This window comes from Papio anubis, chromosome 18 (assembly GCF_008728515.1).
Source record: "Papio anubis isolate 15944 chromosome 18, Panubis1.0, whole genome shotgun sequence".
Taxonomy (NCBI): Eukaryota; Metazoa; Chordata; class Mammalia; order Primates; family Cercopithecidae; genus Papio; species Papio anubis.
Genome location: NC_044993.1, coordinates 72,709,890 through 72,736,242, shown reverse-complemented (window position 1 = coordinate 72,736,242; position 26,353 = coordinate 72,709,890). Strand labels below are relative to the sequence as shown.

Genomic DNA, 26,353 nt, shown 5'->3' with positions numbered 1-26,353 from the left:
GGCTCAGTGGGTCCTCCCACTGTGGAGAAGCTGGGACTCCAGGCGTGAGCGCACCGCCGGCTCCCATGCTGCCCATCTGTCCCCAGTGGCCTTTGGCTGGTGGACGGTGGCTCCCCCCGAATGCTGTGTGTTTGCTTGACCCCGGGTGGGAAAAGCCACAGCCGGATGTGCTGGGGCGCCTGTGTCCCCGGGGCCCTGCTCTCCTTGGCGCGTCCACGTGGAGCTGGCGCTGGCCCTGCCCAGGAAGCGGCTCTCATCCTCCCCCTCCCCCAGGGACGTAAACCAACACCTCAGCCTTCGTTTATCTCAAAGCACACAGAGACATTTCACAGGAGGCCTAATGTCCCGCTAATGGTCGGCGGAGGCTGCGGCCCTCGTGTGCCTAATGGCGGGTGAGAGCCTCTTGAGAGCTGGCATATTGGAGCTATTGATTTTCTCCAGGAAGATCAAGATGGGGTGCGTGGGCACAGCAGGCATGCTGCACTCAGAAGGGCAGCGCCTTCCTCCCGGGCCTGAGGCCCCACAGCAAGGGGAGGGAGCTGTGGGCTGGGAGCTCCGTCGGGCCCGATGCTGCCCCCACCAAGAGGCACACTGGCCGCAGATGCTGGACGTTGCTTGGGCCCAGCCCCACTGCCGGGCCTCCTGTGCTCCTCGGCCTGGCCCTGGCTGCCCGTCCTACCCCAGGCAGGAAACAGGCAGGCGGTGGTGTGGGACGTGTATTTCTCCACTGTCCCAGATGCCCCACAGGCTGCCGCCCCACCCAGCCTCACCAGAAACTGCAGTCACCGGCACCTGCGGGCCTCCTGAGTCTCAGCACTCAGGGGTAGGGGACTAATTAGCTAGCGGCTAATTCATCCACCCCTCCCCCAGGGAGTCCCCATATCCCACCTTCGCCCCTCTGGCCACCCCCGCATTCCCCTTCGCTGCCCGCTTGGACCGGTGCAGTGGCACTGTCACCCCTGAGCCTCCAGCCAGCTCCCGGGGTGTCCGTGCCAGCCCCACACTGCTCTGCCCCAGCGCTTCCTCACAAATGCCTGTCTGCTCCGGGTTGTGCCCACTCTAGCATTTTCCATCCCAGACTGGAGTTTTCTCTGTGGTTTCTTGTCAGGCAGAGACAGCATCCAGACGGCTCTGGGCAGGGTCACAGGCAGGCCCCCAGCGCCCAAGTCAGAGGACGGCGGGAAAACCCAGGGCCTCAGGGCAGGAGCAGCAGCAGGTCACCCCGCTGAGGCTTTCTCCCCAGGAGCGGGGGAAGCGCCAAGGTTCAGGCAGCCACGGCCCCCGCCCCGCCAGCATCCAGAGGCTCCCGCGTCCCAGCTCCTGGCCGCTGCCTCCAGCTCCAAAGCCAGCAGCGTGGCCTCTTCCATCCTCTCGGCCTCCTGCCTCCCTCCGACAAGGATCCGCCAGGTGATCTCCCGTTTCAAGGTCATTCGCTTAGCCACACCCGCGGTCCCTCAGCTGTGTCGGTGCTGGGGGTTCGGGCGCGGACATCTTGGGGCCATCACAGGGCCAGTGTTTCCAGGCTGTCCGCTCTGCGGGAACCCCGTCTGCTTCCCGAGGCTTGCCCGTCGAGCCCCCACACCCACCTCCTTCATGAGGGGCTGGGTCTCATTTCCCCACCCTGTGTACAGGACAGCAAGGCTGGTAACCCAGTGAGCTGGGGACCACCTGTGCCCGAAGCCTGGGCTCGCCATTTCCCGCCGCCCGCGCCCTTCAGGGCAGAACACAGGGGCCCAGGGGCCCTTCTGCGTCCTGCACTAAAGTTCCCTTGGGGTCCCTGCTGACGCCATCCTTGCTAAGACCAGCGAGGGGGAGGCTGCAGTGCCAGACCCCAGGCTGGACTGGCTCCCACCCTTCCCTCCGCAGACCCCGGCCATGCCACGGCATGCGGCAGAGGGCGCTGCAGTCACTGCCAGGAGCGGCAGAACCCCCACCCTCTGCAGGTCCGGCCCTGGGGTTCTGAGCAGACCAGGGCGGACGCACCCAGGGCCCCAGGCTGGAAGCTCCCCAGATCGGTAGGGACAGGGGCTGTATCTGGTCAGAGATGGGAGTCTAGGGCCCTGAACCCCGGGCAGCCGCAGGTCCTCAATGACGGCTGGATCAGAGGGGAGCTGGTGAGGCTGGCAAAGCATCCTCAGACCTTGGAGTCTCAGGGCAGCCCCCATGAAGCCAGGGACAGAGGCCCCTACATGGTTTGGACGCTCAGGGCCGAGTATGGCCAGATGCACCTCACCTGTGGACGGGCTCACTGGGCTGTGGGGTCACCTGGGCTGTGAGCTCACCAGGGCGTGGGCTCGGTTTCTGCCTGCGAAGGAGCAGTAAGGAGAAGCTGTAACTGGCAGCTGTGCCGATGCCGTCCCTGTCCCCACTCCCAGCAGCCTCTCCTGGGACCTGCAGGTGACCCCACCTCTCACCATGAGAACCATGTAGAGGCCGCCGGCCTGCCCTCTGCAGGATCTCACTCTTAAGCTTGAACTTTTCGTTTCCTGTCCCTTCCCTCGAAGCCAGGGGTCCTGACTGCAGCCCCCGGACACTGACTGGTTGCACTGGCTGCCTGAGGCCCTCTGGGATCTCCTGCCTTCTAGGTGCCCGAGATCGGGGCAGGTCAGCCACAGGTCCCCAGGTACAGCAAAGGGCTGGGCCCGTGTCCAAATCCCTGTGTATTGGATGCCACTAGGTGAGAGGGGCTGGTCTACCACCTGATTGGGGGATGCCTGGAGCGTAGGGGTGAGGACTGGGGTGGGGGGTGGCATCCAGCACCGTCCTGGCCACTGGAAGGTGAAGGCCCAGGAGCTGGGGGCTCGGGACAGGGAGTGTTGGGGCCAAGGCCAGGCTGGGGCTGCTGTCCCGTCCTCAGAGCCGGAGTCCCTGGGAAGGACACTGTGGAGTCCTCCCAACCTGGGCCACTGGGGGCTGCTCTGGGGAGCATAGTGCCAAGCAGGGGCACACCTGGCGAACGCCAAGGTCAGGGACAGTCACATGTGGGCGGTGCCTTTGCGGCCTGAGCCATGTCCCCACAATGCTATCCACCCTGAGTCTCCCAGTGGGACGTCATTTGGAAATGGGGGCCCTGCAGGTGTAACTGGTAAAGCTGAGGGCACAAAGGGTGGGCGTGGGCCCTATATCCAGGAACGGGGTCCCCATAGGAGGGCAGAGGACACTCACAGGGAGGACCCTGTGAGGACAGAGGTAGAGACTGGGGAGACACAACCATGAGGCAAGGAGCCACTCCTGGGGACCCTGGACCCGACCTCTGGCCTCCCGCCCTGTGCTCCAGGCCGCCGGGGTTGTGGTCAAGGCCACAGCAGTCGCAGGAAGCTAACATGGCCCCACAGCGGACCAGCTGGGGCCACCCAGGAGGAGCCAGGGAGTCGGTGGGAACAGCAGAAGCCCTTGGGGACACTTCTGGGGGAGGCTTTCCTGGGAGCAGTAGGTGAGGGGAGGGTTCCCAGCCCCCCATTCCCACCCCAGGGGTGGCTGCAACTGAGAAAGGAAGGCCCCCGGGAAGAAGCCTGGGGAAGCAGGGGGTTCCTCCATTAACGATCAATTGCAAACACCTCTGAGCTCTGGGCAGGTGGACGGCGGCAGTCCAGAGGCGTCCCGGTAACCACTGGGCCAGTGGAGATGGTCACGGTTGTCCAGGAGGTCCCGATGGCCAGGGGAGCTGGGCAGGTGTCGGGCCCTGGCTGGGGGTCCCTGGGACCTCGTTCCCTTCCCCTCCCCCTTCCCCAGGGTCCTCCTGTGGCCGGGAGCACTGTTCACCCCACTGGCTGCAAAGGCAGGATGCCCTCTAGAGAGGCCTACTCCAGAACTCAAAATAGCATGAAATTTAATTTTCCGCCTATTTGACAAGGCTGGGTCCGGGCCCCAGTCAGCAGCAGAGATAAGGGTCCCGGGGCCCGGGGGCGAGCCAGCTGCGCCCGCACAAACACTCCACCATCCCCCGGCAGGCCGCGTGCAGGTGAGGCCGGGGGTGTGCTCCCCCCTTGGGGCCCTGGTTGCCGGGCGCTAAAGCAAACGGGCTCTATTTGCCCAGTCTGCGATGACAATGCTGTTGCCAAATATTTGCCAGCTCCTGGCGGCTGCAGAGCGCGGCTATAAATGCTCGTGTCCAGGTGGAGGGTGTGCCTGTGGATCGAGAGCTGTGGCCCCGGCCAGGTAGGAGCCAGGGCCTGGGGGAGGTGGGCGCTGCTGGGGACCACCACAGCACTGGGGATTTGGGGAGTCTGTGAGTCCTTCTGCCCAGGGCTCTGCGAGGACCACCCACCCCGGGAGACTCCTGCTGGCCCAGGGCTGGGCCGGCATCCAGGCAGACGGCCATGGGAGGGCGCCTGCGTCTGGGCTGTCCGTGAGCAGTCAGCCTCAAAGTCCAGCACTCAGGACACTGGACGTCTCCTGCGATGGGGACCCCAGCACTTGAGTGAGATCAGAACCACAGCTGGGCCGGCCAGGTCTGGGGGCCTCGCAGCTCGCCTTCTGGACAGCCAGCGGGGACACATCCTGACCCCGAGGAACGCCTGTCTCAGTGCTGTGGATGCTCCCCGCAGCCCTCCCCCTCCCTGCAGCCGACTCCCTCCCTCCGCCCTCCGGCCGCAGGCTCCGGACAAGATGGGTTCAGGCTACCTGGCCCCAGGGACACCCATGAGGAGGGGTTGGGTAGCCCTTGTCTGTGTGGTGGGCTCTACCTGGCAGCTAGCCCAGAAGAGAGCTGCACCCACCCCACAGTCCCCGCCCAGACACCCTCCTGCCAGGCCCCTGATCCAGATGCCTCCCTTGAGTCGTCCTGGCCAAGTGCAGTGGCCCCTGGAGCCCACCCCTCCAGGGACCTCCCACCCCAGCCGCCTTCACCATCGCAGACGCACCCCAGTTAGGGCCACCGGGGTGCTGCCTCCCTCTCCCTTGGGACGGTGACGGCCCGGAAGAACCCCGCAGGGGCTGCGGCTCTGGGCTCAGTCACAGCTGACGCCTCCACTTTGATCAAGAGCCATGGTTCTGATTCAAAGCAGCCTGACCTGGGGCCCAGCTCTGGCTCAGCAGCCCCAGCCCCCTGCCCTGGCCTGCGGGGGTCCCTGCCCACCTACCTGTCTTCTCCAGGCCCCGTCCCCAGGGACTGCCCTCTCCCACCCAGCATCCTCCCCTCCCAAGTGACCACAATTCTAGTGTCCCTACAATGTCCCTGTGTCCCCAACTGCCCCCCATGACAGGACCCCACTGATCCCACCCACTGACCATCCTGGGCCAGCCGTCCAGCAGGTCTCAGCCCCTGGCCAGCCATTCCCCTCATGCCACGGCCATGCGGCCACAGTGCCCACCCCATCTCTCTCCACGCCTCACTCCGGTGGCAATCCGTGCCCTCAGCAAGCACAACTGGGAACCCAGGAGCTGAGGAAGGTCTCTGGGGGAGGCCACAGATGGGTGGGATCCGAGTGCAGCAATCGAGGGTGGTGGGGGCATGGCCAGGCCTGACAGGGAACCTGCTCCTCTGCCTCCCTCCCTAGCCAGCACCTGCTGCCCCGGAGGCCCCAGAAGCGTGGGACGTGTGGAGATGGCCGCCGGTGTGATCCGGACCCTGTGCGACTTCCAGCTGCCCCTGCTGCGCCACCACCCCTTCCTGCCCTCAGATCCAGAGCCCCCGGAGACTTCGGAGGAGGAAGAGGAGGAGGAGGAGGAGGAGGAGGAGGAGGGGGAGGAGGGGGAGGGGGAGGAGGAGGAGGAGGGGGAGGAGGAGGGCGAGGGGCTGGAGGGCTGCAGCCAGATCCTCCCAAACTCAGGCCCGGCAGAGGCCGCGGAGGAGGCAGCCCCTCAGGGTCCCAGCAGCCCCGAGATGCCACTGCAGCTGCTACGCTTCTCAGAGCTCATCAGCGACGACATCCAGCGGTACTTTGGCCGCAAGGACAAGGCGCAGGACCCAGATGCCTGCGACGTGTACGCCGACAGCCGCCCAGCCGGCAGCACTGCCCGGGAGCTCTACCACGCGGACCTGGTGCGTCTGGCCCGAGGCGGGTCCCTGGAGGACGAGCACACCCCGGAGCCCGGGGTCTCCCGAGGGCAGGTGCGCAGGCCGGGCCTCGGCGGGGACAGGGCGCAGCCTCTGGGACCCCTGGCCGAGCTCTTTGACTACGGGCTGCAGCATTACTGGGGGGCCAGGGCGGCGGCCAGCTGGAGCCTGAGGCTGGAGCGGAAGTACGGCCACATCACCCCCATGGCCCAGAGGAAGCTGCCCCCATCCTTCTGGAAGGAGCCGACCCCTAGCCCCCTGGGCCTGCTGCACCCTGGCACGCCCGACTTCAGCGACCTGCTGGCCAGCTGGTCAGCCGAGGCCTGTCCTGAGCTGCCCGGCAGGGGAACCCCAGCCCTGGAAGGGGCACAGCCAGCCGAGGCCTAGCGAGGCACTGGGGTCGGAGTCAGCTGGCGGCAGCGGGGCCGCCCCTGAGGCACTGGACTCTCCTCCCGTCCTCCTGGGAAGAGCCTCCTCCATCCCTCCTTGGAGAGGCAGGAAGAGGGGCCCACTGCCCGACCGAGACAGCAGACAAGGGCTGTCTCCTCCACAGATGCTGGAAGGTTCTTCCACTGCAGGGTGCTGGGCTGGAGTGGCTCTGAGGCAGAGCCAGAGAGCCCCAGGCCAGGGAGCGTCCCCGGGTCCTCCTCACAACCCGGGCAGGGCGGCTCACTGGGGGTCCTGGCGGGGGCAGGCCTAGGTGCTTCTGGGCAGGCCCCAGCCCAGCCCCTTCCACCCTAGGGGGCCTGGCAGGGAAGGAGAGGGGCTGCTGAAGTGCTAGGAAAAGCAACAGCCTGAAGCCAGGCTGGGCTTGGGCATGACAGGGAGAGTTGTGGGGCTCGAGAGACTGGCTCCCTCCAGCCTTGGGCACCCCCGCTGCCCGGGGCCTCGTCACCCCTCTCACCCCACAGGCCCTGGGGAGACTGTTCAATGGCACGCATCGGGGAACCTCAGCTCTAATGAGTACAAGGCTGGTTCGTTTATTTCTGGATAAAGAGCGAGGGTGTGAGCTGTTGCACCTGCTCCTGGCTGTGGGGCTTCTCTGGGACCCCTCCTGGCCTCCGCGGGGCCCTGAGCTTTATGAGGGATGCCTTCCACTGCAGCCACCTGTCCGGAGATGCGGCACGTGGCCCTGCACCCCTGCCCCACCCCCCACAGCCCACCTGCTGCCCGCGGGCCCCCAGCCCCAAACCCCGACCCTTTGGACCCAAAGGCCCAGGAGGCCGCGCTGGGATCCCTGCTGCCCACCTCACCGCCTGGTACACGCCCCAGCAGTTCACGGGTACCACCTCGTTTGGCGCCGTGTCCTTGATGAAGACTCGCAGCCTTGCCAGGGATGGGAGCAGCTTCCGGCTGCCCAGCGGCGCCTGCAGGCCCTCCTCACTGCGCAGCCGCAGCACGCTCTCCCGCAGGGCGGCCATCTCCTGTGTGCGCTGTGGGACGGGGATGCCCGTGTCACCCAGGAGCCAGACCTCCGGGCAGGGGATGCCAAACGGGGTTTATCTCCCACCGAGAGCCTGGAAGTCATTTATCTTCAGGGAAACCATGCCCATTGCCAGACACTTGGACAGATGGACACTGGCGCCTGCAGCAGGGCAGGCGGGGAGGTGGCAGGGCCGAGGGAGTGGGTGGGAGCTGGCCGGTGCCGGCCAGGCAGGGCCTTCTTCTCACCAGCCGGGCCTCAGTGTTGAACCTGAGGTTCTGGATGGTCTTGCTGGCCTGGACGCAGTTTTCCAGCTTCATTATTTGGTTCTGAAACTAAACACGGCCCCAATTAAGCCACAGACAGGGCCAGTCTGCTGGCATCCTGCTGTCCCCACGGGCGCCCCCATATCCGCTTACAGCTTGGGCAGGGGCCACCCGCTGAGACGCTGGTCCTCACCCTCCCCCCCACCCCCGCAGGGCCTGGGACAAGCTCCGCGGAGGAAGGGGCAGCCTGAGAGTGGCCCTGCGGGGGCCTGGCCCGGGCTCAGGGTTGTGTCAGCCCTCGTGGCTGCACACGGACACCCCAGCGTGGGGGCTGCAGGCAAAGTGCCTCCGCTTAGAACTTCAGAGGCTGAGACAAGCTGGGGTGGCCCAGGGCAACTGGGTTTGTTTTTTGTTTTTGAGACAGAGTTTCGCTCTTGTCGCTCAGGCTGGAGTGCAATGTTGCGATCTCGGCTCACCGCAACCTCCACCTTCCAGGTTCGAGCGATTCTCCTGCCTCAGTCTCCCAAGTAGCTGGGACTACAGGCGCCCGCCACCACGCCTGGCTAATTTTTGTATTTTTAGTAGAGATGGGGTTTCTCTGTGTTGGTCAGGCTGGTCTCAAACTCCCGACCTCAGGTGATCCGCCCGCCTCGGCCTCCCGAAGCGCTGGGGTTATGGGTATAAGCCACCGACCGCGCCTGGCCTTCGACAGGTGGTTTTCTGAGCGTCTCCTGCCGGCTGGAAAACGCCCCCTAGGCCGGGGGTCCTGCCTCTCTGCACGGCTGCCCAGTCTGAACCCAGTGGCTCCCCCTCTCTCCCAGCTGGGTGCAGGCAGACCCAGGACTACCGTGGCCAGCTTGCCCTGCATCTCCGCGATCTTCCGCCCAGGGCTATCTTCCTTCAGCAGCTGCACGGACGACAGCAGCGTGGCCAGCTCCTGCCGCAGGGCCCCAACCTCGAACTCCCTGTGGGCACCAGAGGCTGGGGCTGGCTGTGGGGTGTGCTCGGGGGTAGGGCCAGGACCGGGGACACAGGCTACTCCCACAGCCACCACAGGGTTAAGGAGGCTCGAGGGGGCTCAGCTCTGTCACCCCTCCAGGAGGGAAGGTGGTAGAGGGAGAGTTCTCAGAGGCTGCCCCAGGGTGGCAGGGTGAGCTCAGTGCTGGGCCGGGCCCAGGCTCAGGGGGAACAACAGATCTGTCATGACACCAGGGGGCTTGTGGAGAGCAGCGTGGGGACTGGCCCCGCCCAGTGACGGTCAGCAGAGCCCCTGCCCCTCTCCCAGGGCCCCGGAGGCTGTACCTGGCCTTGCCTTCGGCGGAAATCCTGAGGTCCGAATCACTCTTGTGGAGCAGGCACTTGTCCGAGACGCCCTCTATCTGAGCACAGAGCCGGGAGCGGGCACAGTCTAGGACCAGCCTTGGCCTGGGCGCCCACACAGTGAGAGGGAGGAGGCGAGAGGACGGGCGCGGTGGGGGAGGGTCCCGCGCCAAAGTACCCCGAGTCTGGCTGTGCCTTCGCCCACCTGCTGGGGGAGGCCATCCACCTTCTCCCGCACCCCCCGCAGGTGCGCGGCGACCTCCTTCTGCCACCTGGCCAGGTCCTCCAGAGACTTCCTCTCTGCACCTTCCCATTCGGTCTTTGCCTGGGATACAGATGCCCAGTGAGGGACAGAGCCCAGAGAGGGAGGACAGACGGATGGATGGACAGACATGGGGAGCTCTGGGGGCAGGCGGCCCTCACCCCCACTTCCGACTCTGAGACATTTGTGCACAGGCCTGCAGGCAGCTGGGATGGCCTGGCCAAGCACGCTCTGGAGACACACATGCCAGGCAGGGTCTGGGCAGCCGAGGGCCCGTGGGGGCTGTTCCGACCACACAGGTGCCCGAGGGAGGCAGGGCAGGCCCCAGTGGGATCCAGCCCCAGGACACAGGGTGTCGCCCACTCGCAGCAGCACGCATGCGTCAGGGGATGAGCCGGAACCGGGGAGCGGCGCCCACACGATGCACATTACGCCCTGGTGGGAGGGCGAAGCTCTGTGCACGAGGCCCCGAGGAGCGGGAAACGGGATGCCCGCGGGTGTTACCGCCGCAGCGGCCGCGCGGTGCATGGCGCCATTTCCTGGAAATGTCCAGAACAGGCACCCCCGAGACAGGCAGGGACCTGGCGGTCGCCAGGGGAAGTGGGGATGGGAATGACGGCGGACGGACGGGCTGGGGTTCTTTCTGGCAGAGGAATGCTCTGAAACTGTGAATAGACACACGGAACTCATGGAACCGTACGCATTCGCGGGTGAACCGTGTGGGGAGTGAGTCCGTTTCAACAGAGCTGTTACAAAGTGAACAAGAGCAGGATGGGCGGAGGCCGCCTGTCTGCCCCTCTGTGGCTACACGCATGGCTTGGCCGTGGGCCGAGGCTGCTCAGCGGCCGTCCCGGCCCACACAGGAGTCTCTGGAGCTCGGGGTCTCCTGGGCCCTGGGGACAGTCACTGGGTGATGGGAGGCTTGGGACTGGCCTGTCCAGCCTCTCCCCTGGGGACAGTGGTGGGCTGAGAGCCGGCGGGGTGGGGACTCCCCATAGCCCTGCCTGCCCTCTGCTGCCTGGCGCACCTCAGACAGCCTGAGGCCCAGCATCTGCTCCTGCAGATCCAGCCGGCTGCTCAGAGCCGGGAGGCGGCCACTCAGCTCCTTTAACTGCCCGGCCAGCTGCGCCACCGATGCCTCCAGAGCCCGGTTTTTCTCTCGGAGCTGAAGGGGGACAGGTGGGTGCAGGGAGGCCTGGATGAGCGCCCATCCTGTGTGCATGGGGGACCCCGTTGGGGACATGTTGCGCTACCCCCTCACCAGCACCAGCTCGCCATGCATCTCCTGCCGGGCCAGCTCGCGGGCCAGCTGTGCGGCCTCCAGGTTCTCCTGCACATAGGCAGCCAGCTCCCCGGCCCGGCTCTCCTCCAGGCGCCCCTTGGCATCCCTAGGGGTTGGGGGACACATAGATGCCCTCAGCAGAGCCTGCCCACCCCTCAGCCTTGGGCTAGGGAGGGAAGCTTGGCTGCAGGCTCCGGAACCTCCCAGGAGACCCTGGGATCGGAAGATGGGGTGCGGTCACAGTGCCACCACGACAGGGGTTCACTCCCCATGGCCACAGCCGAGTGCCCCAGGGAGAGCAGGCTAGGTGAGGGACGGGAGGCCCCACGGGAGCACGGGAGGGAGGAGGAGCCGCACCGTCCGGCTGCAGCCCTCGGGGTCAAGCACTCTGCTGGGGGGAGGCAAGGTCATTCCCCGCTGAGTCGGCCACCGCGGCCCCCTCCTGAGTGGGACTTGGGGGTCTCCCCACCTGACAGCACCTGAGGCCCCAGGACACCCACCAGGCCTTCGCCTCAGCCAGCAGGACGCGGTTCAGCGATGCCTGGTTCTGCTGCACGAACTTGGTCAGCTGGGCCACGGCGGCATCCAGGCCCTGGCACTGCTCCAGGAGGTGGCTCTCCTGCCAAGGGGTGGAGGCCGCCCTGAGACCCACACCCCGGCCCCGGCCCCACCTGTCCGCCGCCCGGCTGGCCCCACCTCATGCTGCCCCTGCAGGGCCTGCAGGCGCTCCTCCATCAGCCCCCGAAGCTTCTCCCACCGGCTCTCCAGCTCGCCCCGCAGGCTGCTCTCCAGCCTCAGCCGCGAGCTCTCCGAGGCCTTCATTCTCTGTGGCGAGACCCCACGGTCAGCCGCAGGTCTGCGTCTGGAAAGTGGGGCGGAGCAGGCCGGCCGCGGGCAGGCTCCCACCTTCTCCAGGGCCAGGAAGCTCTTCTGCAGGAAGCCGCACAGCTTGGCCTCCCTCTTCAGGAAGCGCAGGCTCACCTCTTCGCCGAGCTTGGTCACCTGGGCCTGGGGCGGAGGCACATTGTCCCGTGTGCAGCCTCTGCTGGACACGCAGCCCGTCCCCCTCCTGCCTGTGGTCTCCATCAGAGTTGGGGTCCCCTGCTGTCCCCGAGCCCAGCAGAGCCAGGCCCACCACACCCTCAGCCAGAAGAAAGCCAGGGCAGGCAGGACCACTCTGTACCCAGAAGACCGACCAGGCTTGGGTTCGTGAAGCACTGGAAGGCCACACTCACGTGGGGACCAGACACACTTGGCACCCACCACCGATGCCGCCCAGGGAAGGCCCCCCAGCCACCACCAGGCCCCGACAGGGAAGCAGGGATGTCACACGGGTGTCCCCATGCACGGGGAGCCAGGCAAGCTGGGCAGAGCCTCGGGGCCTTGTCTCCACCCCAACAGCTGCTTTCCTGCTGCACTGAGGGTCTGAAGGTGAGGGGAGAGGGGAGGTGCAGCCGACCCAGTCCCTGCGTCTCATACACCCAAAGGGCAGGCAGGCGGCACAGGCCCTTCCTCAGCCACGGAGAGGCGCCTCCCGGAAGCTTCCTCTCTGGTCGAGCCCCTGCTGGCCTCCTGCCCCCCAGGAAGCACCTTAGACTAGACATTTTTCTGTAAAAAGCCAGATGGTACAAGTTCCACCCTAGTGGGATCTCTGTTGTAACCCTCTCAGCACGGCGGTTACAGCCCCCACAGGAGACAATGACAACATGTAAAAAATGTTCCTGTGTGCCAATAAAACTTTATTTACAAAAACAAGCAATGGCTGGCACAATGACTCACACCTGTAATCCCAGCATTTTGGGAGGCCGAGGCGGGTGGATCACCTGAGGTCAGGAGTTCAAGACCAGCCTGGCCAACATGGTGAAACCCTGTATCTACCAAAACTACAAAAATTAGCCAGACATGGATAGCTGTCTGTAATCCCAGCTACTCTGGAGGCTGAGGCAGGAGAATCACTTGAACCTGGGAGATGGAGGTTGCAGTGAGCTGAGATCAGGCCACTGTACTCCAACCTGGGCGACAGAGCGAGACTGTCCGGGAAAAAAATAAATTAAAAAAAAGGCCAGGCGCGGTGGCTCACGTCTGAAATCCCAACACTTTGGGAGGCCGAGGCAAGCAGATCATGAGGTCAGGAGATCGAGACCATCCTGGCTAACATGGGGAAAGCCTGTCTCTACTAAAAATATAAAAAAATTAGCCGGGCATGGTGGTGGGCACCTGTAGTCCCAGCTACTCGGGAGGCTGAGGCAGGAGAATGGCATGAACCCAGGAGGTGGAGCTTACAGTAAGCTGAGACAGCACCACTGCACTCCAGCCTGGGCGGCAGAGCGAGACTCCGTCTCAAAAAAGAAAAAGAAAAGAAAAGAAAACTTTTTGGGAGGCTGAGACAGGAGGATCACTTGAGCCTAGGAGTTTGAGACCATCCTGGGCAATACAGTGAGACCTCGTCTCTACGAAACATCAAAAAATGAGCCAGGCAGGCCGGGCGCCGTGGTTCACGCCTGTAATCCCAGCACTTTGGGAGGCCGAGGCGGGCAGATCACGAAGTCAGGAGATCGAGACCATCCTGGCTAACACGGTGAAAACCCGTCTCTACTAAAAATACAAAAAATTAACCAGGTGTGGTGTCAGGCACCTGTAGTCCCAGCTACTTGGGAGGCTGAGGCAGGAGAATGGCATGATCCTGGGAGGCGGAGCTTGCAGTGAGCCGAGATCGCACCACTGCACTCCAGCCTGGGCGACAGAGCGAGACTCCGTCTCAAAAGAAAAAAAAAAAAAATTAGCTGGGTATGGTGGCATGCACCCGCAGTCCTAGCAACTTGGAAGGCTGAGGCAGGAGGGTCACTTGAACCTGGGGGGCTGAGGCTGCAGTGAGCTGTGATCGTAGCACTGCACTCCAGCCTGAGCAACCAGGCAATACCCCGTCTCAAAACCAGAGACGAGGGTCGGCCTGACTCTGGCCCTCTGCCTCTGGCCCTAGAGAACACTCAGACACCCAGGCTCAGGGAAAGGCAGCCGCCCTCGTGAGCGGCAGCTCCCCCACACCTGGCACCTTGGGAATCCTCAGCCCAGCACCTCTGCCTGCCCCACACAGCCACTCAGTAACTTCCCAAAGGGCAGTGAGAGGGAGGCTGCCAGCTCCAGGTAGCAGAGCTATGTGGGCGACTGTTGGGGCGTCCCGGCAGTCCTGGCCCTGCACCCAGCGTACTACCTGATGCGCATGGGAGCTGGCTGCAGTCCCCGGTCTCTATTTGTGGAGCTCAGACCTGAGTTGCTGAAATGTGCGGCTGCCCGGTCCCCTCCCCACCCGTAGCGAAGGCCCCTGCTGAGGCCACAGCGGGAGGAGGAGCCGCTCCGGCCCCATGGGTGGGACCCCGGGTTCTAGGAACTCGTGTCAGGGAAGGCGAACTCCGCTTTGCGCGCAGGGAAAGGTGGAGCCTGAAAGTGGCCGTGGAAGGGGCTTCAGGGCTGCGCGCGATCTGTTGATCCAGGCAGGCTCCGGCTGTGTGGGAAGGGGTGGAGGCGGCAGGACACAAGCAGCTTCCTGGGACGAAGGACACCCAGACGCGCCCAGGCCGTCAGGCCCCACGCGGGCGACACTCAGCTTTTTATTTTTTGAGATGGGGTCTTGCTGTGTTGCCCAGGCTGGTCTTGACTTCCCAGGCACAAGTGTTCCTCCTGCCTCGGCCTGCCAAAGTGCTGGGATTACAGGCGTGAGCCACTGCACATGGCCTGAGCTTTGGTTTTTTTGTTTTGTTTTGTTTTTGAAAGGAGTCTCAGCCGCCTGTCACCAGGCCAGAGCACATGTGATCTCGCTCACTGCAACCTCTCCCCCTGGGTTCAAGCGATCCTCCTGCCCTTCAGCCTTCCAAGTAGCTGGGACTACAGGAGCCCACCTTCCAGCACGGCTTGGCTAATTTTTGTATTTTTAGTAGAGATGTGGGTTTTGCCACGCTAATAGGTTGGTCTTGAATTTTGAGACGGAGTTCGCTTGTCACCAGGCTGGAAGCAGTGGTCGATCACACTGCAAGCTCCGGCCTCCGGTTCCCCGCCGCATTCTCCTGCCTCAGCCTCCCAAGTAGTTGGCTGGGACTACAGGCTGCCGCCACACCTCGGCCTGCTAGTTTTTATTTTTAGTAGAGACGGGTTTCACCACGCATTCAGGATGACCGATTCCTTCTGACCTCATGATCCGCTTCTCTGTCTCCCGCCTCCCAGTGTTGGATTACAGGCGCGGAGCTGTCAAGGCCTGGGCCGTCTCCTGAACTTGACTCAGGATTCGCTCTGTCTTGCCTCTCCCAAAGTGCTGGGATTGGTGGCGCGGAGCCATCGGGCGCCCGACCGGCCTGAGCTTTGAAATGGGGCATGGGCGGCTGAAGAACTGAGTTTTAAATCACCTACAGCTGTAGCTGATTTCAGTGACACGGGCCGCGTGATGGTTGGGGTGTCCTCTCGCCCTCTGCTGCCCCCACCCGGCTGGGCCTGGTGGTACTCCAATCCTGGCTACACCTCCAGGTCCATTCCTCCGGCTGCTGTCCTCCTGTTCTTCTGCAGGGCCGCAGAGGCCACCTCCGCCCTGCTCCTCCTGCTGCAGCAGTCGGGTCAGCTTACAGCTCTAGAGAAACCGGCTGCAGTCACACACATTCAGCCCAGCTGGTCGGAGGACTCCAGCAGGTTGAGGCTGACCACAGGGAGCTGGCCAGGCAGGAGGTGTAATGACCCCTACCCCTGCCCCTAGGGAAAACAGAGAGGAATGAGAAACACAGCACTGGCTGGGGGAAGGCTGCCAGAGTCTCTTCCCACGGAGGGTCCCGGCAGCAGCAGGCCCAGGCTCCCAGCACACTCAGCACTGAGGGCGGTGCCCCGCTGGGTCACTGGGGACACGGCAGGGGGACCTGGCAGTCTTGCTCGGCCAGGACTTCCCTCAAACGACCCCAGGCAAACTCCAGAGCCAGCCGCTGGCGGTGGGCACTCACCTGAGGCCGCGGCCTCCTGCTCGGCCGCCCCTTCTTCTCTGCTCTCCCTGCTGCTGCTTCTGCCTCCTCCTGAGCTGAGCCAAGGCTTCCTGACCTCCACCTGGGGACAACAAGCCACCTCCCGAGAGGCCCAGGGCTGAGCAGCCTCTTGGGGGCTGTGGGGTCCCGCCAAGGCTCCCCTGCCACCTCCTTACCGCTTTCCTGGGCCTCTGAGGGTCAGCCCCAGGCACGACAAACTGCCCTTTCTATTGACCTGGGATGTGTGGGGACCACTCCAGCGACACCTGCGGGAGATGTGGATCCCCCAACGCACCTGCCACTGCTTTCCCCCGCCGCCCCCCCGCCCCGGGCCTGTGCCCCTGCGTGTGTGAGAGGTACCTTTTGTCCAGGGCCTGCATCTGGTTCTGGAGACCAGAGAACTGCGAGGAGGAAGAGGAGGCTGTGGGCTGGACCTAGGCCCGGGTCTGGCACCTGGCCCTGGAGTCCACCCAGCTCTGGCACCACTGGCCCCTGGGAGCTCTGGGCCTGGACAGCAGGGGTGAGCTGGGCTCCAGGCCCAGAAGCAGCTGCCCCCAACACCCAGGAAAGGGGCAGCTCACCTCCGGCGCCTCCTTCTCAGGGGCCTGGGCTGCCGGCCGCACCTCCTGCTGCAGCTGCCTCAGCTCTGAGCCCTGTAGCTGCACGCGGGCCCGCACCTGGAGCAGCTCCCGCAGCAGGCTCCGTGTGGTGCGCTCACAGCGCTGCTTGTGCTCCCGCAGGCACGCCACCTCGGCCTGCAGCTCCACCACCCTGGCCAGGGCGAGAGTGGGCGAGTCTGGCGGTGACCGCCGTGGAGACAGAGGCAGAGGCGGCGGCGCGGTGTGGTCCTCCCGCCCCAGCATCCCCCGCAGGGCTCACCACTGCTCCAGCTGGTTCCAGCGTTTGGCGGTGTCCTGCTCAGGGACAGAGGCCGTGGATGGCGGGTGGCTGGACTCATACCTCTCCGAGAGCTCCTCCAGGCTCAAGGTCTCGGGGCTGGTCAGGTCTCCTGCCAGGAGGAGCCCCAGGTCTTCCAGGGTGATGGCGCTCAGCTGGGAAGGGCCCGATGCCCCTGAGGGGCCACTGTCGGCCGGCTCTGCAAGGAGGTGTCTTGGGAGTTCGCCCCTTGGGGTCCGGCTCCCACTGGAGCTTACGGGAACGGGGCCTCAAACCCCTGCAGGACCCTTGCCCACCACCCAGAGCTCAACGCGTCTCCCTGAGTCACACAGGATCCAGAAGGGCTTTGCTCAGAAAAGTCCAGGGCCCTGCCTGAAGACACACAGCACCCCACCTGGCCAGCGTGTGGGAGCCCGGGGTCAGAAGCAGAGCGATCCCCACCCTCACACCTGTGGCAGGCCCCTCCCCGGGCCCGCTCCTCCGCTCCGCCCTCAGCTCCGGCTCACCTGACATGGCTGCTGGGCTGCACCGGCCACTCTGCCCGCGGCTGTGGCCTGGGCCTGGGGCCTCTGAGGTTGCCCAGAGCTGGGCACAGGCTGGGGGGTCAGGGGCCAGAGGAAGTCCCGTGAAAGCTCCGGGCCTTGAGGGACGAGCTGCTGCCGTCGTCTGGCTGCCTTCCCAGGGACCGTGGTTCACAGAGGGTCAGATGATACACTGGCACTAAAACGGACGGTGCTGCACCACAGCTCTCCTCAGGGAGCCCCTAAAAGACAGCACTAAAGGGAAATTCTCCCAGTTAGTGGAGTTGAGAATAGTGTGTTTATTTGTTCATTCACTCTGGATGGAGGGATAAATGGGCTGAGATTTCACTTCCAGTGTTGAGTGCTTTGTCTGGTTAATCAGGGCCCTGGGGCCGGGTGCGGGGGATCACTTCAGGTCAGGAGGGCAGAACCAGCCTGGCCAACTTGGTGAAACCCGTCTCTACTAAAAAAATGCAAAACTAGCTGGGCGTGGTGGCTCACGCCTGTAGTCCCAGCTACTCAGGAGGCCTGAGGCAGTAGGATCGCTTGAACCCGGGAGGCAGAGGTTGCAGTGAGCCAAGATGGCCCCACTGCACTCCAGCCTGGGTGACAGAGTGAGACCCTGTCTCAAAAAAAAAAAAAAAAAATTAGCTGAGTTGGCCGGACATGGTGGCTCATGCCTGTAATCCCAGGACTTTGGGAGGCCAAGGTGGGCAGATCACCTGAGGTCAGAAGTTTGAAATTAGCCTGGCCAACATGGCAAAATTTCGCCTCTACTAAAAATATAAAAATTAGCTGGGCATGGTGGCGAGTGCCTGTAATCCCAGCTACTCCGGAGGCTGAGGCTGGAGAATCTCTTGAGCCCAGGAGGCAGAGACTGCAGTGAGCCGAGATCGTACCACTGCTCTACAGCCTGGGCGACAAGTGTGAAACTTCGTTTCAAAATAAATAAATAAATAAATAAAATAAAATTAGCTGAGTGTGGTGGCCTGAGCAGGTGGTCCTAGCTACTCAGGAGGATTGCTTGAGCCCAGGAGGTTGAGGCTGCAGTGAGCCCTGTTTTTACCACTGCACTCTAGCCTAGGTGACAGAGTTTGTCTTTAAAAAAAAAAAAAAGTCATCGTAGTATCCCACACAATGTTGCTCAGAACAGGGACTCTTTTTATGGCAAAGAAAGTACAACAGAGAGCACGGCCATAAAATCCACTGGTCTTTTCACATTCCCCATCATCTAAAGCTATTGCTAACAGAATTGGAGTGGCCTATTAAAGGTTCACCATAGCCATCAGGTTGGAGATCATCCCCTGTGGGTTTCCGGTACTGTCCTCCATGATATATTTATGTGCTGAACTGATGCTGATATGTATTCAAAATGGTTAGAATACACGAGTCTGGGAACAAATGGTAAAAGTAGGATTTGCTATACTCACTTGGGAAACAGAACGCTTGAATTTAAAGCTATAACTTCCATCTTGGTCTCTTTGGACTTCTTTTTTTTTTTTCCATTTATTTATTTATTTAGAGATGGAGTCTCGCTCTGTTGTCCAGGCTAGAGTGCAATGGCACTATCTTGGCTCACTGCAGTGTCCGCTTCCCAGGTTCAAGTGATTCTCCTGCCTACTTTAGCCTCCTGAGTGGCTGGGATTACAGGCACCCACCACCATGCCTGGCTAAATTGTTGTATTTTTAGTAGAGACAGGGTTTCATCAGGTTTTGGCCAGGCTGGTCTTGAACTTCTGACCTCAGTTGATCCGCCTGCCTTGGCCTCCCAAAGTGCTGGGATTACAAGTGCGACCCACTGGGCCTGTCCGCAACAACTGTCTTGGGCAATTGGACAGAAAATGAATAGACTCCCTTAGGTCAATTAGATGTGTCAAAGGTGACAGAGTCCTATAGTTATAGAACAAGATGACCTGAGATGGGGCTGTGGGAGTGGAAGATGCTTGCTCCAATACTGGGAATATGAAGTAAAGCAACTTGGTCTGATCTGAGCTGTACCAAATAAGAATAAGCCTGGGGTTTCATACTGATGGCAATAATTGCCAGATCAGTCATTCAGATGTATTTGAGTAGGCTACTAGTTCTTTTTGTAATCTCCTCTGTACTATTATTAAATGAGATCCATAGATAATACAGTCAAACTAACTACACACACACACACACACACACACACACATATATATATATATATATTTTTGAGACGGAGTCTCGCTCTGTCGCCCAGGCTGGAGTGCAGTGGCCAGATCTCCACTCACTGCAAGCTCTGCTGCCTCCCGGGTTCACACCATTCTCCTGCCTCAGCCTCCCTAGAAGCTGGGACTACAGGCACCCGCCACCACGCCCGTCTAATTTTTTTGTATTTTTAGTAGAGACAGGGTTTCACCGTGTTTGCCAGGATGGTCTCTATCTCCTGACGTCGTGATCCTCCTGCCTCGGCCTCCCAAAGTGCTGGGATTACAGGCGTGAGCCACCGCGCCCGGCCTACACACATATATTTAAGAAAATCAATATTGTGCGCTAACTGTAATACAAAGAAGACATAAAAAGGTTATTTATAATAACATATTTCAATACATAATTGCACAGTGGCTCACGCCTGTAATCCCAGCACTTTGGAAGGTCAAGGCAAGCAGATCACTCGAGCTCAGGAGTTCAAGACCAGCCTGGGTAACATGGCGAAACACCATCTCTGCAAAAAAATACAAAAATTCTCCAGGTGTGGTGGCATGCACCTGTAGTCCCAGCAACACAGGAAGCTGACATGGGAGGATGGCTTGAGCCCAGGAGGCAGAGGTTGCAGTAAGCCAAGATTGTGCCACTGCACTCCAGCCTGGGCTACAGAGCAAGACTCTGTCTCAATAAATAAATAAATAAATAAATAGAGCAGTAGTCAGTTGCTAGCAACTATACATAGCAAAATCATGACTGTTACAGCTGCAGATTCTGATTGATACATGCATGTTGTGCCGGTGACTCAAATACTACCAACACCATTGCCATCAATAATGTAATTTTCTGAAATGATATAACCAACCTCTAGCACAGTGTCTGGTACTCAGTTAAATGCAGTGGTTTTTTTTTTTTTTTAATGAAAAAAATCTGAAAGCCAATGAGAACTATAAAATATTTTTAAAAAGAGATGTGGGATGGTGTGGAAGATAGACTCTCAAAAAAGGATGATCAGGGTCTGGGTTATTTTCATCTTTGGCTCATCTCCCATTCCTACCCCATGCTTATAAGTGGTAGGCACTCAATACATGATTTAAATTGAATTGATTTGAATCAAATAGTTTCTGCAACAAAGTGTCCATGGGACCCTTTTTGTGTGACATTTCTAAGGGCATAGCTCCAGGAAAGTGCTATTAGCGGAGAAAGTACTTATCACAGTGCTCTCCAAAGTCAGTCTATCTCTATTTCACATGTGCAGGACCCTGGGTCCAGAATGGAATATTTCTGGGTCCAGCTCTGTTAAAAGCTACATGCTATTAGATCCCAAGATTGACTAGCAACAAGAACAAAGGCCCACAGTAATAGAAGTCTTTAACAAAACACACACTCTGTATGGCTAACAAACATGTTCCAAATTTTGGCTGGCTGTTTGAAGACCTCTTCAGGACCTTGCTTGAGTGCCTGGCACATAAAAGCCCCTGAACAGGCGGTAGCAGTGAAACCAAGCCCTGTAATCCCAGCACTTTGGGGAGGCAGGAGGCAGTGGATCCACAGGTCAGAAGATCCAGAGACCATCCTGGCTAACAGGAAACCCCGTCTCTACTAAAAGAAAAATAAAAACTAGCGGTGGCCGGCCTGTAGTCCCCTGGGAGGCTGAGCAGGAGAATGGTGAGCCAGGGCCCGGAGGCTACGCCCAGTGACTGAATCCGGCCACTGCACTCCAGCCTGGGTAGAAGCGAGACTCCGTCTCAAAAAAAAAAAAAGCCCCTGAGAACAAGTATGTGCTGAATGGATGAATGAACAGCGGCCGTTGAAAATGGTGCCTGAGGAGAAAGCGATGAAATAGCAAAATTCTAGTGTGTGTTATACCAGAACCAGATCTGCCACTCTTAGTTTTCAGTTTGAAGGCTGTCAAGCCCCCTGACTCAAAAGCAAGCACTCAGCCTGTAATCCCAGCACTTTGGGAGGCCGAGACGGGTGGATCCGCGAGGTCAGGAGATGAGAGACCATCCTGGCTAACATGGGTGAAACCCGTCTCTACTAAAAAAAAATACAAAAAACAGCAGGAGGCCGAGGTGGTGAGCATGGCCTGTAGTCTAGCTACTCGGGGAGGCTGAGGCAGGAGAATGAAGCAAGCCGGAAGCGGAGCTTGCAGTGAGCTGAGAGATCCACGGCCACTGCACTCCAGCCTGAAGCTGACAGGCGAGACTCCGTCTCAAAAAAAAAAAAAAAAAAAAGCAAGCACTCAGACCACACATTCAAAACAAAACAACACAACAAAAAGAAAAAAGTAACATATACTTGCGTGGTTACAAAGAAGTGCATAAGAACTTTCAGATGAAAAGGAATAAGCTTCTTACGGCTGTTTTGCTTCTCCCTCATCCCTCAGTTCCATTACCCAAGACAAAAAATTTGTGACAGGCCGAGCGCGGTGGCTGCGTTTGTAATCCCAGCATTTTGGGAGGCGGCCGGGTGGATCATGGAGATCAGGAGTTCCAGCCTGACTAACACAGTGAGCACTCTACTAAAAAACAAAATTAGCTGGTGGTGGCAGATGCCTGTAATCTCAGCTGCTTGGGAGAATAGGGGGGCATCGCTTGAACCTGGGAGGCCAGAGGTTGTAGTGGCCCAAGATCGTGCCACTGCACTCCAGCCTGGGCAACAGCTAGACTCCATCTCAAACAAAACAAAACAAAAATCTGTGGCATTACATTCATTTCCACCAGTGGCCATTGTTTTGTTTTGTTTTTCTCCATTTAATCACTGATATGATTGAGAAGAGACTCATACTTTGAGGCCAGGCACAGTGGCTCCGCCTGTAATCCCAGCATTTGGGAGGGCGGGCTGATCCCGCTGAGGTCAAGGATTCGAGACCAGCCTGGCCAACATGGCACAAGTCCCGTCTCTGCGCCAAAAAAAATACAAAAATTAGTTGGCGTGGTGGCAGGCACCTGTAATCCCAGCAGCTATTCCAGGAGGCTGAGGTGAGACAATCACTTGAACCCAGGAGGCAGAGCTTGCAGTGAGCCCACACGAGGCGCTGCACTTCCAGCCTGGGCGACAAAAGTGAGACATATCTCAAAACAAAAACAAAACAAAACAAAAACCTCGTCTTGTGAACAAAATGTAGGAAAAGAAGCAAAATGTGGTGTGGTTTCTGGTTTAGCGACTGCAATTGTTTCCCCAAGAAAATTCTATGATAGAGCTGTTTTTCTGCGTCTAAAGAAACCTGAACAAAATCAATTAAAGCATTGTGTATTTTGCTTGAGATGGAGTTTAGCTCTCGTTGCCAGGCTGGAGTACGGCCGTGGCGATCTGGCTCACTGCAACCTCCACACCTCCTGAGGGGTTCAAGCAATTCTCCTGCCTCAGCCTCCCCAGTAGCTGGGATTGCAGAAGCGTGAGCCACTGTGTCCAACCTAGTAGCACTATTATACAAAAATAGTTCTAGCCTCACTAGTGTGGAAATTAGGGAGAAAACTAGAGAGCTAGGCGAACTACTGAGTCCTGGTACCTCTGAGCAAGTTTCAGGACATGTAAGTTCCTCTGCAAAACTCTCATCCTGTTAAAACTTGTGAATCCGAAAATCTGAGGAGGTCTCAGTTAATTTAAAAAGTTTATTTTGGCGGTGGCAGTGGCTCAAGCCTGTAATCCCAGCACTTTGGGAGGCCAAGGCGGGTGGATCACGAGGTCAGGAGATCGAGACCATCTGGCTAACATGGGTGAAGCCAAGTCTCTACTAAAAAATATACAAAAAAACTAGCAGTGGTGGCGGGCGCCTGTAGTCCCAGCTACTGGGAGGCTGAGGCAGGAAGGAGCCAGTGAACCTGGGGCGGGCTGCAGTGAGCGAGATCGCTTCCTGCACTCCAGCCTCTCCTGGGTGACACAGCCTTGAGACCCCGATCTCAAAAAAAAAAAAAAAAAAAAAAAGTTTATTTTGCTAGGGATTGAGGATCGTGCCCTGAGGACCTCCTGAGACATCACAAGGACATGTGCCCAAGATGGTCCAGAGCACAGTTGGTTTTCTACACATTTTAGGGAGACATGAGACATCAATCAGCATATATAAGATCAACATGGGTTTGGTCCGGAAATGGGGCTTTCCAGGTCATGGGTAGATAGGGGACAAATGGTTGCATTCTTTTGAGCTTGCTTTCTTTCCTTCCTCCCTCCTCTCTTTTTTTTTTTTTTTTTTTTTTTGAGGCGGAGTCTCGCTCTGTCATGGCCAGGCACGGGTGCAGTGGCAGATCTCCAGCTCACTGCCCAAGCTCCGCCTCGGGTCCTCCCGACCTCAGCCTCCCGAGTAGGCCTGGGCAGCCCGCCACCTGGCCGGCTGGTTTTGTATTTCTTAATGAGGCGGGGTTTCACCTGTTAGCCAGGACTGGTCTCGATCTCTGACCGTGATCCGCCCGTCCCAAAGTGCTGGGATTACAGGCTTGAGCCACCGGCGCCCGACTCCCTCTTTTTATTTTTCTTTATTTTTTTTTTTTTTTTTTTTGAGCAGAGTCCGCACTCTGTTGCCCCGGCTGGAGGGCAGTGCCTTGATCTCGGCTCACTGCAAGGTCCGCCTCCCGGGTTCCATGCATTCTCCTGCCTCGCCTCCCCGACTAGCCCCTGGGACTACAGGCGCCACTCCACCACACCTGGCTAATGTTTTCGCATTTCAGTAGAGAGCCGGGGTTTTCCACCGTGTTGTAGGATGGTCTCGATCTCCTGACCTCGTGATCCGCCCGCCTCGGCCTCAGTCTTTGGGATTACAGGCGTGAGCCACCGGCACGTAGCATGCCCTTCCTTCTTTTCGCTTTTCCCTTCCCTTCCCTGCTTCATACGGGTTTCCCTCTTTCGCAGGCTGGAGTAGAGTGGCCTGACCGGCTCACTGCAACCTCTGCCCGGTTCAGCGATTCTCCTGCCTCAGCCTCCCAAAGCAGCTGGAATTGCAGGTGCCCACCACCACCTTGACTAATTTTTATATTTTTACCCCAGAAGCCCAGAGACGAAGGGTTTCTCCATGGCCCCACGCCAGGCTGGTCTTGGGCATCTGGCGTCAGGTGATCCACCACGCCTCAGCCTCCCAAAGTGTGTTGGGATTACAGGCATGAGCCAACTGCGCCCGGCCTGGATTTTCTTATTATTTATTTATTTTATTTTATTTTATTTTTATTTTTATTTTATTTTGTTGAGACAGAGTCTTGCTCCTTGCCCGGGCTGGAGTGCAGTGGCGGATCTCAGCTCACTGCAAGCTCCACCTCCACCCTGGGTTTCGCCATTCCACTCCTGCCACCCCTCCCAGCCTCGAGTAGCTGGGACTACAGGCTCCCGCCACCTCGCCCGGCCTAGTTTTTGTATTTTTTTTTAGCAGAGCGGGGTTTTCACCGTGTTAGCCAGGACCTTGTGATCCATGCCTCGGTCTCCCTAAGTGCTGGGGATTACAGGCTTGAGCCACGCGCCCGGGGAGTCTGGCTCTGTTGCTCAGGCTGGGCGCCAGTGGGTCATCTGGCTCCTCCAACCTCCGCTCGCGTTCAGAAACCATTCTCCTGCCCACCGGCCTCGAGTAGCTGGAATTACGGCGCCCGCCACCATGCCTGGCTAATTTTTGTGTTTAGTAGGGGCGGGGTTTCGTCATGTTGGCCAGGCTGGTTTTGGAACTCCCCTGGCGCCTCAAAGAGTGATCCAGCCCGCCTCTGCTTCGAAGTACTACAGGATTACAGGCGTGAGCCACCGCACCCAACCTGCAGGTTTCTGATTAGCCTGTCAAAGGAGGCAATCGAATCTACGCATTTATTTTAATTGAGCAGAGGGGTGACTTTGAATAGATTGGGAGACAGGTTTTCCCACAGCAGTTCCCAGCTTCACTTTTCCCTTTAGCTTAGGGATTTTGGGGTCCTAAGATATGTTCTTTTGACGAAATTAATCTCAGAAACCAAGATTTATTTTCTTTTTGGAATTTTAAAAGTTTTGCTCTTGCATTAAAAAAAGAAAGTGCATGTGTGTTTCGCTTTATTATTTGCTGCATTTTGGAACTGAGTCAGGCAAATCATTTTTTTGTTCCTAGGCAAGTGGCTTTGATCTTCAAAAAATCTACCCAGTCTCTGGGCACTGCTGTCTCCTTTCACAAGGTCTAATTCCCACTGAAACCTGTCTGTAGTGGCGTTGGCTTGGGTACTTCAAGATTTCAAATTTCAGCCTCAGACTAAGGGAGGAGACCACCCCTCATATTGTCTTATGCCCAATTTCTGCCTCCAAAGAAAGAAGAGGTAAAAAACTAAAAGGCAGAAATGAAATCCACAGGCAGACAGCCTGGCGCCGCGCCCTGGGCCTGGTAGTTAAAGATCGACCCCTGACCTAATTGGTTCTGTTATCTACAGATTACAGACATTGTATAGAAATGCACTGTGAAAATCCCTACCTTGTTTCCTTCCGATCTAATTACCGGTGCATGCAGCCCCCAGTCACGTACCCCCTGCTTGCTCAATCCCGACCCTCTCACACGCACCCCCTTAGAGGTGTGAGCCCTTAAAAGGGACAGGAATTGCCCACTCCGGGAGCCTTAGAGGTGTGAGCCCTTAAAAGGGACAGGAATTGCCCACTCCGGGAGCCCGGCTCTTGAGACTGAAGTCTTCCCTATGCCCCCGGCCGAATAATCCCCTTCCTTCTATAACTCGCTGTCTGAGGAGATCTGTCTGCCGCTCCTCCTGCTACAAGACTCCAATCCCCTGGCGGGATCCGGGAGACCCAGCCCGATGCGGCCCCCGCCGACCTGGCGGGGATTTCAACGTCGCGGTCATGACGGTTCGCGGAGCCCTGGAGCCCAGGCGCGTCAGCCCCGCCCCGCGGATGCGTCGGCCCCGCCCCCTGGGTGCGTCGGCCCCGCCCCCGGCTCGTCTGCCCCGCCCCCCGGACGCGTCGGCCCCTCCCCCTGGACGCGTCGGCCCCTCCCCCTGGACGCGTCGACCCCTCCCCCCGGACGCGTCAGCCCCTCCCCCCGGACGCGTCAGCCCCTCCCCCCGGCGTCGCTCGCGTCGCCTGCGCTGACTCAGCTCTTCCGGTCACCGCCATCACTGCCAGTGGTTCCCGACTGCAGTGAAGGTGCGGACGCCAAGTCACAGCTCAGTAATGCTGGAGCCGCCGGCGTCCCGGGGCTTCTCCAAATGAGTGGTGTTGCTGGACCCACCATGACTCATTCGCTTCCGCTCCGGCCTCAGCGGTGCTCTGGCCTCTGCC

At 59.6% G+C, this 26,353-nt stretch overlaps 2 protein-coding genes across 2 annotated transcripts; one reads left to right on the top strand and one right to left on the bottom strand.

The window, feature by feature from the left end:
* The first annotated feature begins 5,473 nt into the window (after window positions 1-5,473).
* Window positions 5,474-6,967, top strand: PERCC1 (proline and glutamate rich with coiled coil 1). The gene has a single exon (XM_031658610.1). It carries the CDS (start codon window positions 5,546-5,548, stop codon window positions 6,383-6,385), a length of 840 nt encoding a protein of 279 aa, XP_031514470.1. The 5' UTR covers window positions 5,474-5,545; the 3' UTR covers window positions 6,386-6,967.
* Window positions 6,954-25,953, bottom strand: CCDC154 (coiled-coil domain containing 154). Its single transcript, XM_031657992.1, has 18 exons — window positions 25,539-25,953; window positions 16,949-17,218; window positions 16,425-16,641; window positions 16,127-16,316; window positions 15,841-15,946; window positions 15,355-15,425; window positions 15,044-15,166; window positions 11,458-11,559; window positions 11,248-11,376; window positions 11,052-11,170; window positions 10,531-10,657; window positions 10,297-10,434; window positions 9,213-9,332; window positions 8,990-9,066; window positions 8,535-8,652; window positions 7,670-7,756; window positions 7,247-7,431; window positions 6,954-7,105 (listed from the first exon to the last, which is right to left on the bottom strand). The coding sequence occupies exons 2-18, from the start codon at window positions 16,953-16,955 to the stop codon at window positions 6,979-6,981; spliced, it is 2,043 nt and encodes a 680-aa protein (XP_031513852.1). The 5' UTR covers window positions 16,956-17,218; window positions 25,539-25,953; the 3' UTR covers window positions 6,954-6,978.
* Between the last annotated feature and the right edge of the window lie 400 nt (window positions 25,954-26,353).

Excerpts from the sequence above, each read along its gene's own strand:
- PERCC1 (XM_031658610.1), top strand. The coding sequence starts at position 5,546 with ATGGCCGCCGGTGTGATCCGGACCCTGTGCGACTTCCAGCTGCCCCTG.
- CCDC154 (XM_031657992.1), bottom strand. Across the intron at positions 15,426-15,840 it reads GCGGGGGAAAGCAGTGGCAG|TGACCCAGCGGGGCACCGCC; the intron begins GTGCGTTGGGGG and ends CCGTGTCCCCAG. Across the intron at positions 10,435-10,530 it reads TGCATGGCGAGCTGGTGCTG|CTCCGAGAGAAAAACCGGGC; the intron begins GTGAGGGGGTAG and ends GTCCCCCTTCAG.